This window comes from Coturnix japonica, chromosome 2, assembly GCF_001577835.2.
Source record: "Coturnix japonica isolate 7356 chromosome 2, Coturnix japonica 2.1, whole genome shotgun sequence".
NCBI lineage: Eukaryota > Metazoa > Chordata > Aves > Galliformes > Phasianidae > Coturnix > Coturnix japonica.
Genome location: NC_029517.1, coordinates 62,184,391 through 62,201,939, shown reverse-complemented (window position 1 = coordinate 62,201,939; position 17,549 = coordinate 62,184,391). Strand labels below are relative to the sequence as shown.

Below are 17,549 nucleotides of genomic sequence, written 5' to 3'. Positions count from 1 at the left end.
GCACGGAGATGTCACAGACCAGGGCTTGGCCGTGTTGCTGGGCCTCGCCTTCACTGGGGGACATCACCACCCGTCCCACAGCGACGCCGTCATCCACTGCTTGCTCATCACTATGCGCCAGCCTCACGTGCTGCACGTGTGCCAGCAGCACTCCAGCCTCAGCACATGTTCCTGGGATGTCTCCAGCATGGCTGACCACTCAGTTTCCCCCATCTCATGTGCTCAGCATCAATGTTTCACAGCAATCACAAGTGCCAGAACCGTGTCTTTACACAGGCCCTTTGGGTGGCCATGGCACACAGCTCCAGGGATGTACAGCAAAGGTTTTTTTCAATAAAAGTTCATGGTTCCGTCTGCCTCATGGACTGGATGATTATAGAGGACTTTCCCAGCCTTCATGATTCTATGATTCTGTGCTACCTTCACCCAAGATCACTGTTGAGTTTTCCTTTCCCTGACTCTGTCATCATTCCATCCTTGATGCATTTAATTTTTTCTATTTAATCTTATGTTTGCAGTGGTTTGGTCTGCCTCAAAGCCAGCCACTGTAGAAGCAGCACAGGGCTGCTAATTAGCTTGGGCAGGAAACAGGACCACATTTGACTAGATTAGAGACCTAGAATTACTACTTATTTTTCATTACTGGGGTGCGGAGTTGCTGCTGGGGTAACTGTCTGTGCTTTCCAAGGTGCTGTGGAATTACCTGGCCACTGGTGAATATGGTGTGTATGTGTGACCTAGCTGAAAATGGCCACCTCTGCAAGAACACAGTGCAGTCCCAGCTGATGATGTGGTTCCAAGTTAGGAAGCAACCTTTTATTGAAAAGGAGTCTCAGTTGAAGCTCCTGCATTTCACCATACTTTGCTTGATCTTGGCCTTGATGAAAGCATTTCAGTAAACAACCTGAGACATCTTTGCTCACTGTTCAATACAAAGCTTTTTGTAACTCTCTTTTCTGAGCCAAAAGGTACTTCTGTTGGAAACTTTATTTATTCCAAGGCTCCCAGTATTAATAATTCATGGAATTGTGGATGTAACTTAAATGTTTCAAAAATCAAGGGTATCACTCAAGGCTATGTGCTGCTATTGGATTGGAGTTTGATTCTTTAGTGTTCCATGTGTTTTCCTTCCTCTGATGAGTTCCTGCATAGTGGGATGGTTTGGGATGGGTTCTTCTTTAGTGAGTTTGTCTGTGTGCATCCTAGAAGTGTAGAAAGAGGTGAGTAGAGGCAAAGATGCAGTTTATATTCATAGTAAATACTTTTTTTCAGAAGTATTTGTGCTATCGTGTGCTGTCATTCTTAATGGAGAGAATGGAAGTGATGCACTTAAAGGGGTTGCAGTTGAAACTAGTTTAAAAGTGACTGTGTGCCACTGCAGGCAGGAGTCAGTTTGGGAATTTCCATTAATGCTTTAGCAAACTTGTTCTTTTTGAGGATGTGTACCCATTGTGCTGTCCTCTGAGAAGCTGAAGGTTCCATCTGGAAAGTGCTAGATAATGGAAGATGTGTGCTGCCTCTGTGAGAATCTGCAGTGTGCTCAGCACCCGCAGTTGTATCCAAACATACTCAAGAAACAAGCTTTGAAGATCTGTGCTATATGTGAATGTTCTGGTCTTTTCTTTGCCCCTAGCCAGCAAGAGGGCTGAGAGCATGACACTGGAGATTGTTCCTCCTGTGCAGGGACTGCAGAGCTCTCTGCCCTTACTAGAAGGGAGCAAGGCCAAGTCATGCAGCAGGTAGCAGCTTCAGGAAAATCTGTACAGGCTGAAGCCTCCTCTCATGAAAGAAACAAAGTGCTACCCATGTGTATGGGAGATTAGTAATCACAGTGTGAACCACTGATTAATCAGCTGGGGCAAGTGTTGGGTCAGCTGTGGGAGCACAGGTGAGAGTAATTTAGCTGTGCTCCCGGGAGGGGTGGAGCTCGACTCCACCTCCTCTGAGACCTCATTTAAGGGCTGACCCTCACTGAGGCAGCATCTCTTGGAGATCACTTGCTAGTGAAGATTGCCCCAGCTCCTTCAGCTAAAGTGTCATCACTGGTGAGTTCCCCTTTTATTTATATCTCCTTTACATTTCTTACCATCCTTGTAGTTACCACCTATACACTATGCAAAAGGAAGTCCAGCATAGAGCACAAGTTAAACAGGTTGATGATGTGGTTCACTGAGGCATATGCTCTCCGTCTTGCATAAGGACTACTGATTTCAACTTAAGTGCATCAGTAGTTGCTGCTCTGATTTGGAGCTACAAATAATAAAACCTCCTACTACACACTTAAGGGTGTGCTCCTTAACTGCAGTTTAGTTCTGGCACGGCAAGCCTGCTAGTTTACCAGCTTTCTAAGTTTAATTGAGCAGAATAACATCCCAAATTACACAATTAAAACGCCTTTTACTGTTCAGACACTTCTCTTTATAAGCCTATGAACTTTATAAGAAGCAACATTTATTTGAAGTAATCAAATACAATTCAATTAATGAAATGATAGAATTAGCATAATTGGTGTGAGTTCAGTAGACAGCCATGATTCAGCTGTTCCTGTGTCTCATTTTGACTGTAAAGATGGTGCTTCCAACCTCCACAGTACATGTGCAACAAGTGTCTAGGCAGGAAAAAAGTTGTTTTTAAAAGAACCTTATGGGAAGTACAGGTAGAGCTTCCTTCACAGTGTAACAGGATGTGAGTAGAGCTCCTTATTCATTTAAAACAAAAACCAAGAAGTTATTCCAGGCTGGTTATGCATCATGTATTTATTAAACTGGCCAAAAATATTCTTAAGCTGGGCATTTAAGGACAAGGCAGTCTGTCTCAGTCACCTTGATCATACTCCTTTGACTCGCCATCCTCCCACAGCTCCTTAGTATCTTCTATTATAGCAGTGGATTTTTGCATATGGAGAATTTCGGAAACAAAGAATAGTTAATTTATTTGTGTGTATGTACATGTACCTTTTTTTGTGTGTGGATAAACATACAAAGAATATTTTTGTGTGTAGTTATCCATACCAAAGTATATGTGTCTGTGTATATACGTACATATAAAAGCACTTCAGAGCACTCCAGCCTCATACTTTTTATTGCAGGTTCAGCAAGGCAGAATCGTGCAAGCAAGGTCACATATTCCTACTGCTGAGCTTGCTGCAGAGTAGCAATGCACCATGGCTGCCTGCAAACAGCTGTAATGATGGGCCACACCATGGATGGAATCGATAATTTATTGCTTGATTGGGTGTAAACAAATTAAGCTCTCAGAACCAGGTGCTTCTCCTCCTCTGGGTTTCTCCAGCTCCAGTGCTATGTGCAAAGAAAAAGTTGACCAGATGGACGTTGCCGAAGAGCACTGACTGCTTAAAATTGACATAAATCCATGAGAAGACTAAACAAAATACAGAAGAAAGATCTACTGCAGCTGGTAAATATGGAGAGAACAAACACAGCCCAGGAAATCCCCAAACTAAATGTAGTCAGAGGTTGGGACAGCATTTGGGGGAAGTGTTTGCTCTTCTTGGCTCATAACCACTGCATAGAAAAGATTTGGAGTTAGAGAATCCTTGTTTTGACCTGCTGCTTATGTATGCTTACTTTATGCATAAGTGGTCTAATACGGTCACTTATGATATAAATGAGCTGACACACACACGCAGCAAGTAGTATCCAGAAGTGTGTCATAATCATATTTGAGTAATTATCATACACTGAATAATAGATGCACATAATGTATGTGTATATAATATGTATATAAAAATACACATATGGAATAATATGTATATTAACTATACTCTTCACCTAACATTTAAACCTACACTGCAGTTGATTCAGCAAAGTAACATTTTGTTTGACAGTTTCAACTTCTGTTCTCGTATCCACTTCCTTCTTTCTTGAATTATCTAGTAACTGGACATAGTAAAGTTAAGGATGATTTCTCTTATGTACAACTTTAATATTTGCATTTACAATCATATAGATTGGAGAAGACCTTCAAGATGGTCATGTGCAACTGTCAACCTGACCATGTCCCTTCATATCCTTATCATCCATGATAATCTGAGTTTTGAGTTGATTCTTATTTTCTCAGAAACTGTTTTATTCCTTCATGAGTTTAATGATGGAAGGACTTAGGAAGCAATAATTTCCAAATCTAAAATTAGGCTTTGTTGTTAGAATAATAGTTTTAAAAGCTATTATATTCTGGTCATGATTGCTTTGATGGAGACACCACCTATTGTGCTATGTAACACCTCAGTTCCATCTTTGCACATGCCTCTGGTATTAATCCTTCTGCAGGAAATAACGCACACAGGATGTGCTGAGAAATTCTGATACAGTTTCACTTGTTGTCCATAGGAAATAACAGTAAGTATTCCACTGACCCTGAATAATGTCTTATTCTGTCCATATTTTTAGAAAATAATTTTCTTCTGCTGTGTTAACTCGTCAGATCACTCAACACAGTGAAGAGTGAGGGGGAATCCTTTACTGGCCATCCTTTACTGAGCAAATGTTTTGGGCTGACTGGGCTTTGCAGTGGGGTTCTGTGCTCGGCAGGAAATTGTAATTGGGATATTTAGAATTTTTATGCATGTTGAGAATTCTTATCAGCCAGACAGTGACATGAAATTTCCTTCTTGAGAAAGTCCTTACAGTGTTCAAGAAACATTTAGATGTTGTATTAAGGGTTTAGTGGGGAAATTTTGGTGGTAGGTGGACTGGATGATCTCAGAGGTCTTTCCTAACCTTGGTGATTCTACGATTCTGTTCTATTTTCAGGTGTTCTGTATGCACATGATTTCACAAGATTGGTTGTCAGCTGAAGAAGCAGATACAATAGTCATGGTTAGCTATACAGAATGGTAGAATTTCCATGTCAGTTGAGATTTTTTCTTGGTACTAGATACTCATCCATCTTCTGGTAAGGTAAGCACCATAATTATAAAATCCAGGAAACTGTAAAATTAGGTTCCACACATCTGAAGATACTCTGAGGAATATGGATAATACTGTACGTCTTCCAAAGAATTACTCTCCTCCAAATCAATGAGTCTTCCATGGTAAAACACTTATTTTCCTGTGGAGGGGGTTTTATTTGTTCTTCAATCCCTCTTTAGGCAACTTCAAGTTATTTTCCTTGTGTCTTTTGGACAAAAATGTATTTTTCCCACAGCTTCTGCACATGACATTTTCCTTTTTATTCCCATTCCCCTTCATGTACAAGAGATATTGTACCAAGGCAAAACTGTCTCTTGCTTGTATAACTTAAGGGCTCTGAGTCACTGTGCAACTGTACATCCTTTTGTATTATCCGCGGTCGAGCTTCATAGTTCAAAGGCACAAGTGTAAATCTTTCATTTTAAAAAAACAGGTTTGGCCACAATGAAGTTGAGTATAGGCAGTGTATTTCCTGGCCAGTAAAAAGAAAGAGGCAGTTGGTAAGAAGAGTGTTGAAATAAAATTGGCAATTTAATTTACTGTCTCATAAGCGTTAATGGTATAATTTGCAATTAAAAAATTCTTGTGTTACTAACCACATGCAGGCAGAATGTCACTGTTTATATGGGTGAGGACAGTTCTTCACAAAGAGTTGTGCATTCACCACTGAAGAGAATTCCTCAGAAATCAATAAATACAAATGCTTTACTGCCAACAAAGCTGCCAGTTGTAGTATTGAAGATATGAATTCTGAAGCTAACATTCTGATACTGAGATAAAGCACCAAAAATAATGTAAAAAAGTGTCTATAGTCTTGCGCTTGAACATTACTTAAAATACCACTCAGCAGAGCAGTTTATGGGTTCTTCCTTCCAAAGAGTCTTCAGTCGCTGTGCCCAGGCAATAAGCATCTCCTTCCTTTTCTCCTCAGAGACATGTTCTGGAGCAAAGCAGATGTGAGGCTCAAGGACTTTCACACCGCAAAAGTGCATGATGCCATGCTAAAACCAAAGGAAAGAAAGAAACACGTTAGCAGGTAGTTAGTTTTTCACTTTCAATTCAAGCACGTGGAATATTCAAGTCTAAAACTGTTTCTGTGACCCTATGGAAGACAGGTTTTCTAAACCTTTATCAAGAGAAGGGAAATTAATTGAGGGCATTTTGGCAGTTAGTGCTGAAGGGCAGACACTAAGCAGAATGGCATACAGTGCACTGAATAAGGTCAGTTTCGTTGATCCTGGTCTGTGGAATTTGTCGACTCAACTAGCCGTTTCTCTTTGTGTATGTCTGAATTCACAGCTGCATTTAACATTCCTTATTACATTGATTTGCAAGATCCACAGCTAGGTAGCCCCAAAAGGGCACAAAGACAGTATTCAAAATGGTTAGACCAAAGAATTTCTAGAGACATTAATACATACTGATTGTGTTATGTCAAGAAGTAGCTGTTCCAATTTGCCTTATCACCAAAATTACACAAGGCACTTTTTCTACCTCTGACAAAAGAGCAGCAGTAAGAAAAGATATGCCAAAATAATGTGACCCCATCCTACGTGATTCAGGTAGGTATGAGGACAAGAAACTGCATGCTAAAGCTAAAGGAAATTGTATTATACTGAAGGAGCTAAAAGTCAGATATTGTAAGTTTTCTTCAGAGGAGAAGGTACAAAACAACTTTAAAACTCTGTGGACTTTCAAAACAGTTGCAAGATTATAGGGCCTGGCTTGTAGATGGTTGGAATTAACAAACTAGTTATTTCTTATTATAATATACAATAAATATATCTTACGTAAAACTAACATCAATGCAATTGAAAAAAAATAATAGAAGAGATGTAGAGATAATAAGATATAATAAAGAATAATAAAAATTCAGGCCAATGAGTAACAACAACAACAATAGTTTTCATTTCTTATACCTGCATGGGCCACAGGATATAGCGGATATCACCACTCATACTTCAGTTCCTCCAGTGGTGAAAGAAAACATAGCTAACTTGTTCTAGAATTAAAAAACAAAACAAGTCAGACATGTCTAAAGGAGAGTTGTTGAAAAGTTTAAGAGAGGCCCAGTAATAGACTAGTAAGCAGTTTTTATAACTCTTTGCACTTACCAAGCAACTATTGAGTGCTGCTCAAGATACCTTTGGATTGATAATAACCTCAGTGTGTCAAAGACCCGAACTTATGTATTAAGGCTGCTCCAAAAGTAATGCATTCTATTTATTTCCAGGGAAACCACAACAGATACAAAAGGTATGTAATATTATTTGATAGAGAAAATTCTCAGCTACAAAGCGCTACTTTTCAACATAGTCACAACCACTAGTTATGCACTTTCACCAGTGATGAACAGCAGCCTGCATGCCTTGCTCATAAAAATCTGCACCAGTGGAGGTGACATTCTCACTGCTGAAATGTACAGCTCACCACCTCACTGTGCTCACAGCCCCTGTTTGGTCTCCAGAAATGTCCAGCAAGCGTTGATGAATGTCAATGAATGGCATGTTTTCTGCATGGATGAATTCAGTTCCATACCTTTGTTTCATACACAATTCCATGTCAGATGTCATTCGGTCAGACCACTCCTCTGCTTCCATCTATCACACAGCAACAACATGTGACAGAGTACTGGAGGGAAGGTTCAACCTCTACTGCCATATCACCATCTCCCTCTGACATCAAGTGACAACATAATCAATTAGGCATTACTCTTGGAGTTGCCCTTGTAACTGCAATGCTGAAGGCCTGAATGAGCCAGATGCTTTCAAAAACAGGTAATTCCTCCAAAGAATGGAGGACAGCTGAAAGTGAAAGCTTTATACAAATATAATAGAAAAGATCACGTCCAACCCAACCATGCGGTGCTATGATTATATGAAAAGAAAGACCATTATCTAAAGTGTGTTGCAAAGATCTTCAACTTAATAAAACAGTCTCAGAAACATACCTTAAGCAAACCAGTATCATAACACATTGGAAAATCGTGAGCAAATCCTTGGACCAAGACTCTGTCCATCCAGCCCTTCATGATTGCTGGCATGCTGAACCAGTACAAGGGAAACTAGGCAAAAAAAAAGGAATGACCCCATTAGTGCAGAGAGCCCAGGGCATCCTTAGGCCTGGTCTTTAGGCAATCTCTTGTTTTCCTAATCTGTTCAGATCTTGTACATGTCTTTTTCCAAGGAGAGGGAGTAACTATGCTTGGCAAAAATAACTGAAGTGCTTTCTGTTTGTAGTGATCTCAGGTACACAGCTCAGAGACCATGGTCAATGTCAGAGCTTCCACACAGATGGAAGCTGGAAAATAGTAGAGTTGGAACATCATTTAGTTCAAACTCGAGATGATACAAAATACAAAAGGAATGTACAAGCCAATGGTTATTGCTGCCAAAATGGCCACAGAGAGACCTATTACCAGGACATCTGGTGTTCACTTCTGATCTGACATTTGTTAATGCCGCAATGTTCTAAGAGACTGTCTCACAGCCTACTGACATGATGACTTTGAACCACCATTCTGAGAAGAAACCTTCCTAACAGTAGAGCAGGACAGCGGAATATATGCAAGCTGTGCCTAGGCCAACAGTTTGATCATGAATTTGGCCAGAATATTTCCCTGGATATCAGCACTCTGGAGGCCAGTACATTGTGTACTTTATCCTTGCTATTGACTGCATTTGCACAAGTATGTGACATGTTTCACTCTCTACACTGCTGATGCCACTGTTTCATTTAGGAGCTACTCTGCACCCAGGCATCTGTTTCCCATAGGTAACACTATTTCCATGATTCGGGGCTAGTGATATTTCTGGGCCTTTTTGATGCTTTCCAAAATACACACCATATCAGGAAAACCTGACTCCTTGCAATTGCTATGCTGGGTACAAACCATTGGCTGAACTGTTGGCTGTTTTCACTCTGGCTAGAGTTAACGTTCTTAATGAAATCTATAATCTTTTTGCTTACTATTCCTTTTAGGTTGTTCAGCCCTGTACATTACAACTGAAGTGTTTTAATGCAATTTAAAATAGTCACCTGAAAAATCAGCAAGTCTGCTTCCTGCACCTTCTTTTGCTCTTCAATCAAATCGTTGGACAAACATCCTCTCTTGTAAGCTTCCGTTGCCTCCACTGCATAACTGAAGTTGTCTGAGTTGTGCAAGCAACCTGTGGAGAGAAGGGTACAGTCACTGCTTACTCCATCCACAGCGCTGTAGTCAAATAATAATTAAATACATGTTGTGATCCACAGTTCAAAACTGAGTTACTTGCTTGCCTTTTTTTTCCCTCACATTTTTTCATGGCTATTCAGTACCACAGCTAATAGCTGAAGGGCTGGAAAATCAACCCTACGAGGAGAGGCTGAGGGAGCTGGGGCTGTTTAGTCTGGGGAAAAGGAGGCTGAAGGGAGACCTTATTGCTGTCTTCCTGTATCTGAAAGGTGCTTACAGTGAGAGCAGGGCTGGTCTCTTCTCACTGGAGACAGGTAACAGGACGAGGGGAAACGGCCTCCAGTTGCACCAAGGTAAGTTTAGGTTGGACATTAGAAAACACTTCTCCACAGAAGGGGTAGTTAAACACTGGAATAGGCTCCCCAGGGAGGTAGTTGAGTCACCAGCCCTGGATGTGTTTAAGAGCAGTTTGGATGTGGTGCTTAGAGATATGACTTAGCAGAGGGTTGTTAGAGTTAGGGTACTATGGTTAGGCTGTGGAAACTCAGCAGAGGGAGGGGTACCAGTATCTCTGCTGGTTCCACCGTAGCTGGGTGAGCTGACTCAGGTATGTCCAAATGAAACTACACATCCATTCCTGCAGATTGAATTAGCAGTTCACCAGTCATTAGCAACTGGATGGTGAAATGTATGGGAAGGTGGAAGCATTAATCTCATAAACTAAGCTAAGTAAGTTGGACAATGATATCTGAAGACATTTCTCACTCGAGAGAAGTGGACTTTAGATGAGAGACTGATTCTGAACAAGTGCTAATGCATTTTTGTTTCTCACTACTCTCACTGTGAGCCAAGGGTCACATCCAGGAGTCAACTTTTAGAAATGCTTAAGTTTTGTAGTCTCACTGTGTATGGGAAATTGTTGATCACAGCCTGAACCTCTGATTGAACACCCGAAGCAAAGCAATGAGTCAGCTGCGGGAGCACAGGTGAAGGTAATTCAGCTGTGCTACCAGAAGCATAGAGCTTGGCTCCACCTCTCCCAGATCTCATTTAAGGGCTGACTACCACTAAGGCAGGATTTCTTTCTCTGGAGATTGCTCCTGTGTGGAGTTTACTGTGAACCTTCAACATCAGTGAGCATTTTCCATTTATCATAGATTATCTTTCTATTATGAAATGTAATTAAGAAATGTAACTTGTAATATTGTTCATTAAGGGGATGTGGTTCTTAAAACGTCTCTTCAGTTGATTGCAAATACCAGGAAACCAATGACATCCCTGATTCCTTTCAGTCTATAGACAGAATGCTGTTTTACAGGTCTGCGCTATATGGATGATTTATCATTCTGATTGAAGGGGCATTTTTAAAACCTATTACAAAATAGGTGATACTTACACTGGCATTTCTTGATCAGTGCTTGCAGAAAATAAAAAAGCAGAGTCTTGTTAGTGGAGTTATATTTGTACAGAATGATAGCAACTGCTTTTCAGAATGCACCTAACGGCATGGGTTCTAGATTGTTAATGCAGCAGGATGAACAAGATGCAAGTTTGTCTCATTGCTACTGTTAAAATCTCTCACCGACAATGTCATTTCTTGTTGCCCGTGGCTCAAACTGCATTGCATATAAGTCAGACACTGTGACACTGCAGCCCTGTTTGCTCAGTTCTTCCACAGCAACAGTCTTCAAAGATCCATTAAAAGAGTTGGGCTCTTGATGTGCGTAGACTATCAGGACTTTTCTCCCTGGGGGCAGAAAGAAAAGCAGAGGACTCCTTTGAGACAGGCAGATACAAAGCAGTTATTGTGCTGTATTTTCGAGTGAAAATTGCAATGGCATTTGATTCTTGCTCTACAGGAGTGACTCATGAGGAAGTAATCAGTAAGTGCCTCTCCTCCAACTATTCTGTGCTATGCTGTGTTTTCCTGGGTGGAACCCAGTGGTCAGTGGGTGTATTTCTTTAGCATGTCACACTGCCCTATGGATGTGGCACTGATGGCTGTGGTTAGTAGGCAGGGTGGGGGTGGGCTGATAGTTGAAATAGGTGATTTTAGCAGTCTTTTCCAACCTTAATGAATCTATGATTCTATTCCCTGGAATTTTGAGGTATTATAGGAGAAAACCTGAATACACAAAACAAGCAGCTCTCAGTGCCTGGCTGGCAATACATAATGCAGATGTCTCCTGAGCTCATTTTCCTCCTGTGGTTTATTGCCCTTGAAGGGGAGCTGAGGGTGCTCTGACACCGTGTTTGGCGAGACTGGAGTTTTCAAGTGCATCCTCTGCTGAGGGAATTGCAGTGATTTGACAAAATACTGGCTTAGTATCACAAGCCAACACTACAGGCATTCCCTACATTAGCCTGCCGAGGGTCTAAGTGATTTGCATTTGTATTAGTAGATGTTCTTACCTGCCATTTTCCACTAGCGTTCTCTGATGCGGCCTGTAAGCTCGAACGATGTTCGTTTACGTGAGAAACGCCACCAGGAGGTATAGGAAGATCACTGTCCCGTGCTATTCCTGTGTGCAGGAGCAGGGTGAGAGGCCCGCAAGCACGATCTTTTGTGAGCTCTTTCAAACGGACAGAGCGATGGGAGAGAACGGACTTCTTACATCTCCCCCTCCCACGTTTGGCAGAGAATCGTGCTTTCGTTCCGGCCCTTCTTCTTGCAGCCTTTTCAAACCCTGTTTCAGACCCACTCGCCGCTCCCCGGCCTCGCTGCAGCGCAGACCCCGGGGGGATGATGACCGGCTCCGAGCTCACGGCTCCGCACCGCTCCCCGTTGTGCTTCACCCGTACCGGGGCCCGGCCGACCCGGCGCTCCGCGTCCTCGCAGCGCTGATGCCGGCTGCCAGGCGGGTCGGATCCGAGCCGAGCCTCTCCCTGCCCTCCCGGTGCCTTCCGGAGGGCCGGGCTCTATGCGGGGCGGGCAGCGGCCCGAGGCTGCGGCTGCTGCCGCCGCTGGAGGCGTTGGTTGCGCTGCGCGCTGTCATTACCGTTGTGTCTATGCCTTTAAGCGTACGTATGTGATGGATCACACGCTCACTCGTGTTCTGCTATAAAGGGCGATGCTGGCTGCTCTCAGAGTACAAAATATTTTTGTCCTCCTCGAGGTGTGTTGTTAAAATATACGTAGTTAATGTCAATGATATTTGAAAAGGTTCAAATGAACATAGAGATCACGTTAACAGGGGAGTCTTTCATGTGAGGAAGGACTTCAGGGAGGACATCAGATGGATGGAAAGATGAGGAGCTTTTGGGATAGGCCCAGAGCAGAGCCATGAAGATGATCAGAGGGTTGGAGCACCTCTATTATGAAGACAGACTGAGGGAGATGGGCTTGTTCAGCCTGGAGAAGAGAAGATTCCTGGGAAACATTCCAAAACTTAAAGGGAGTTTATAAGTGGGAGGAAAATAAACTCTTCATTGTGTCTAGGTAGTGATAAGACAGGAAAGAATGGCTTTAAAGTGAAAGAGGGGACATTTAGACTAGATGTCAGGAGGAAATTATTCATTGAGAGGATGATTAGACACTGGCACAGGCTGCCAAGAGAGGTTGTAGTTGCCCTGCTGCTGGAAATGTTCATAGTCAGGTTGGATGGGGTGCTGGGCAACCTGATCTAGTGCCTGATTTAGTGATTGCTAACCCTGCCTGTGGCAAGAGCATTGGAACTAAAAGGGGTGTTTGAGGTCCCTTCCAACCCAAGTTATTCTGTGATACACTAAAGTGTGTCTTTCCAATATTGTGAGGCTGATCTCTAATGATTTTACAAAATAATATTGGAAAAGTCAGTCTGTTTTCCTGTTTGCCTTTGGACGAGTCCCCTTGTAAGGATTTCAGCAACCTGGTTCAGGCATTTCTTAGAAATCTAATGAGCACATTTTTCAGAGAAAGTTCAGAGGTTTTAGGAATTATTTTTGTTGTTTGGGCTACACTGTGGGACAGAGTGGGGTTTCTTATAGTCTCCCTTCCACCTCTTTTGAGTCCCCCTCATTTTTAATATTAATTAGTTCCCATGAAAGTGTTTAGAGTGGCTCAGGCATCCTCCAAGAACAGTGTATTCTCCTGTCCCTGCCAGTTATCCCCGAGCACTGACTGAGTAGTACTTCATAAGAAATATGTATATTTAGAGCTTATCTGGCTTTTATCTAGGCTGGTCCCCTATGACCGGAGGTGATTTGCTGGGCTAGGGTGTAGGGTACAGTCACCTTCCTTGGAAAGTAAATAAATTAGATTATAGCTACATAGGAACGATTTAAGTTTCCTTACAATTTTCTGAGGAGTAATGCCAAGTTTATTGTACACATGGTCCTTCAGTAGTGTATTGAGAGTTTAAAATAGGTATCCAAAGGATACCTGTTGTGCCCTCTAGTGCCTAGTGCAAGGGTTTGCACTTTTATCTGGGGTTAAAATGAAAGGAAGCCTTTATCGAGGGCAAGTTTTTGTTCAGGCCATGAATGCTGAACTACTGCACTGTACCCTCATAGGTGTCTCAGTAACACTGTTGTTATTCCTGTGTTTGTTTTGTGAGGTAGTAAAAAGGAGGCGGTCAACCCTCATGTGGGTCTCTCTCCTTAAAGCAGTAGAGTTGACAGGCTTGAATAACAGGAAGGAAGGCAGCAGGAAGCCTACGTAACTAACAGCCTCTCACTGTGACCTGTTTTTCTTCTCAGCCTCTGTCTGGGAGTGAGTAACAGAAATTGGAAATGGTAACGTAAGTGAAAAACAAAGCACTGATGAAGACAGTGTCCTGGGAAGCAATTCTGATCCGTCATTCGGGTTGGTATTAAAACTTGTGATGGTAAACATTTAATAATGCTTGAATGCTTTAGAGCGCTTTCAAATGTATATATTTAAGGCTTCTATCAATCTGAAACTTAATTGCAGCTTCTCCTAGCAAGTCTTTAGGAAGGCATTAGGGGAGCAGTTAGGTACTAATCTATGCAATGCATAAACTTCATAGAATCATAGAACCTCCTGATTTAGAAGGGGCCCACAATGGTCAGTGAGCCCAACTCTGTCCTGGGAAAGTTCCAAGTTATAAAATTTGGACCAGATAGATTTAAACATTATAGATTAGATAGGAGAACAGTTCACAGGGCAGAAATCTTGAGCATAGCCAGATGGGAGATGGCTATACATTCTGCTGAATCGCTCCATCTGTCTCTAAGTATCAGTTTGCCTATGCATAGAATATAAACTATTGTTATTGTTGTGTTATTCTTGGTTTGTACCAACTACTATGACAGCAGTGTTTGTTTTATGATCAAACTGTAGTTATGGGTGAAATTCAGGTTTCCCCATCTGATAGTGTTGTTTAAACACTCCTTGAACTCCAGCACTTGGGGCTGTGCCCAATGCCCTGGGCAGCCTGTTCCATGCCCACAACCTCCTGGTGCAGGACCTGTCCCTGACCCTCCCCAGATGCAGCCTCATGATGTTCCCTCAGGCCTTGATGCTGTTTTATGTCCTTCTCATACAATGGCACTTAAATCTGCACTCAGTGCTGGAGGTGCAGCTGCACAGCGCAGAACACAGTGGGACAGCCCCTTCTTTGGTCTGGGTCTGTTGCACCACAGGGTACATTTGGACCTTTAGTCTGCCAGGACACACTGCTGACTGAGATACAGTTTGTCATCAGCCAGAACCCCCATATCCTTTCCCATGGGGCTGCTCTGTAGCTTCTCATCCCCCAGTTTATACAGATCTCCAAAGCTGCCTTGTACCAGGTGCAGAAACTGGCACCTGCTCTTGTTAAGCTTCATGTGGTCGGTGATTTCCCTGCCTGTTAATCTCAGGCCAGACTTCCAAATAAAAAAAAACATGCAGGAGAGATTAATAACTTATAAGCAGCAAAACTGTCCTTCTATGGCAAAGTCGAGCTCAAGGGTTATTGAAAAATATATGGAAGACAATGTAGTCACTGGTCACTGCCAGTACAGGTCATGTGGGGAAACGCCTGGTTTTAATGAACTTACTTAATCTCTGTTTATGCAAGGTTAACCACCTGGTTGAACCAAGGAAGCCAATTGAACCTAATCTTTTTGGATCTCAAGCAGATCGTAGACTAGACAAAATATCTGCATAGAGCAGGACAACAACATAATATGGAAGGTAAAACTATTGGCTCACAGGTTGGGATCAAAGGTTCTAGCAAATGGCTTACTCAGGCTGGCAGCCTAATGAGTGGGCTCCATTTTAGGCTGAGTTTCTTTAATGTTTTCATCAGTAACTTGGATAAAGGAAGTGTAAAGGTGTAAGTTAAATTTGCAAACGACACTATATTAGGAGGAGCTATTGACTTCTTTGAGGGTTAGAGGGACCTTGCAGAGAGATTTACAACCGCAGGGCTGGGAAATCAACCAACAGCACATGAAGGGTTCAACAAGAGGCAGGATGCCAGGTTTTGCACCTGCGAAGGACAACCCTGGATATCTTGTACAAACTGGGAGAATGAGAGGACCGGAGAACAGCCCCATGGAAAAGGGAAACTGGATGTTCTGGTTGACAATTTGAATTGTGAAGTTCAGATTATTATACGGAAGACTAATTCTGGGGTAGGCTTCCTATGAATTTATGCCACACAAATAATCAGTAAGGTTTCCAAAGAAACAATTCATAATCTTTAGTATCCCAACATTACTTGGGCCGTTAGTGAACCGCAGAAAAGGGCGGATAGTGCTTCCCTAGTCAGAGCCCAGAAGAGGGTGCTGGAGAGCTGAGAACACTCTTCTAAGCGCATTAAGTCACAGAAACGTAATGAACAGTAGACCCAAATACTAACTTTCTTTCTCGATAGATCAGTAAAATAACGAAAGAGTTCGTCAAAGTCTTTCTCACATTTGGCAGATACAAAACGCACGTATATGCTGATGCCATGTGTACCATCTTTCCAAATGTATTTCAGGACCCATTTTCATTGCTTCATTTCTGCGCAACTCTTCTGAGCAGCTCTTTTGTTACTACAACCAACACTTACTGGGCTATATTTATACCAGAAAAATATCTATGTAATGTGAGCTTCTTATATAACATTTTATGTGTAGGACAGATATTATTTCTGTAGTATTTGGTACAAATCAATAATAATATAATAATAATACATAGAATCATAGAATTCTCAGGTTGGAAAAGACCCTAAAGACCATCGAGTCCAACCACAACCTAACCGTAGTATCCTAACTCTAACAACTCTGCTAAATTATATCCCTGAGCACCACATCCAAATGGTTTTTAAACACATCCAGGGATGGTGACTCAACCACCTCCCTGGGGAGCCCATTCCGATGCTTAACAACCCTTTCTGTAAACAAATGTTTCCTAACATCCAACCTAAACTTACCCTGTTGCAACTAGAGGCCATTTCCCACTAATAAGAATAGTTTATATTCTCTATATAGGAAAACTGATACTTAGACACTGACAGAGAGATTCAGCAGAATGTATCTCCCTTCTGTCCATGCTTGAGATTTCTGCCCTTTTTTTTTCTGCTCTCCTGTCTAATCTGCAATGTTTAAAATCCATCTGGTCCAAACTTTCTCACTTAGAATTTTTCCAGGACAATTTCAGGCAATGATTATGCTGTACAAATGCAGAAGATGATGCCTGGAGAAATAGCAGTGGTCCAGATTTCTCCTCCTTGCAGTAACAGGCATAAACCATCAGGCTACAGTCTTGCTGCTTGTGAGCTGTCAGTTTCTCAGCTCTATTCTGTACATTGAAATCACTTCAGCCTGGGGAGATGCCCTACCTTTCCCCCATTCTTTAATTTCCTGCTCAGCTATAATACCATGCATTTTGAGGGCCAAGGTGCACTGAAGTGTGAAACTTGTGACAAAATCTTTTATTTCATGACTTGAAGTTCAGCCTTAGTCACTGAGCTATAACACAGAGGAAAACTGAAGGGTAGTACCCATACATTCTGGAAAAGATAAGTGCCTGCTTCTGGCTGTGGTTATTTGTTTCCTGAGGATGTACCAGAATGTCAGAGGAAGGAGATAGCTGAAGATAGATTCCTGGCATTAGCTACTGTTGTTTTTACTACTGCCTAAATGCAGGATTGTTGTCTCTATTTGTATTTTATATTTATTTGTATTTATAATATAAGCCTCTTCAGGACTGGAGTTTTAACATACCTGATGGGCACTCTCTGCCAACTCAAGATAGCACTCACCAGAGGTGTGAAAGGGTTGTTTTAACAAATGTAACCGCTGTCCTGACCTGCCTCCTCCACATGCATGGGAAGGAGAAATAGCTCACCACAAAAGGAGGTATTTATTTCTGCAGTACCAGTGCAGAATATGGCCTGGTAAGCTGCCTTGTAAGGTAGAATATTACAGTCTTGGAAACCAAGGAATACAGTAGATTTTGGCAAATGACAGTCTCTACAGACCATTAGGGTGATATAAAATTGCATATTCGTGTAAGTTGTTGACTGATT

The 17,549-nt window shown here is 42.0% G+C and overlaps 1 protein-coding gene across 1 annotated transcript; it reads right to left on the bottom strand.

The window, feature by feature from the left end:
• Positions 1-2,738: 2,738 nt before the first annotated feature.
• On the bottom strand, positions 2,739-12,088 carry NQO2 (N-ribosyldihydronicotinamide:quinone reductase 2). The gene is given in 7 exon segments (XM_015854496.2): positions 2,739-5,932; positions 6,851-6,894; positions 6,897-6,933; positions 7,882-7,995; positions 8,970-9,100; positions 10,688-10,852; positions 11,518-12,088. Coding segments are annotated over 7 exon segments (672 nt in total). The 5' UTR covers positions 11,525-12,088; the 3' UTR covers positions 2,739-5,758.
• Positions 12,089-17,549: the final 5,461 nt, after the last annotated feature.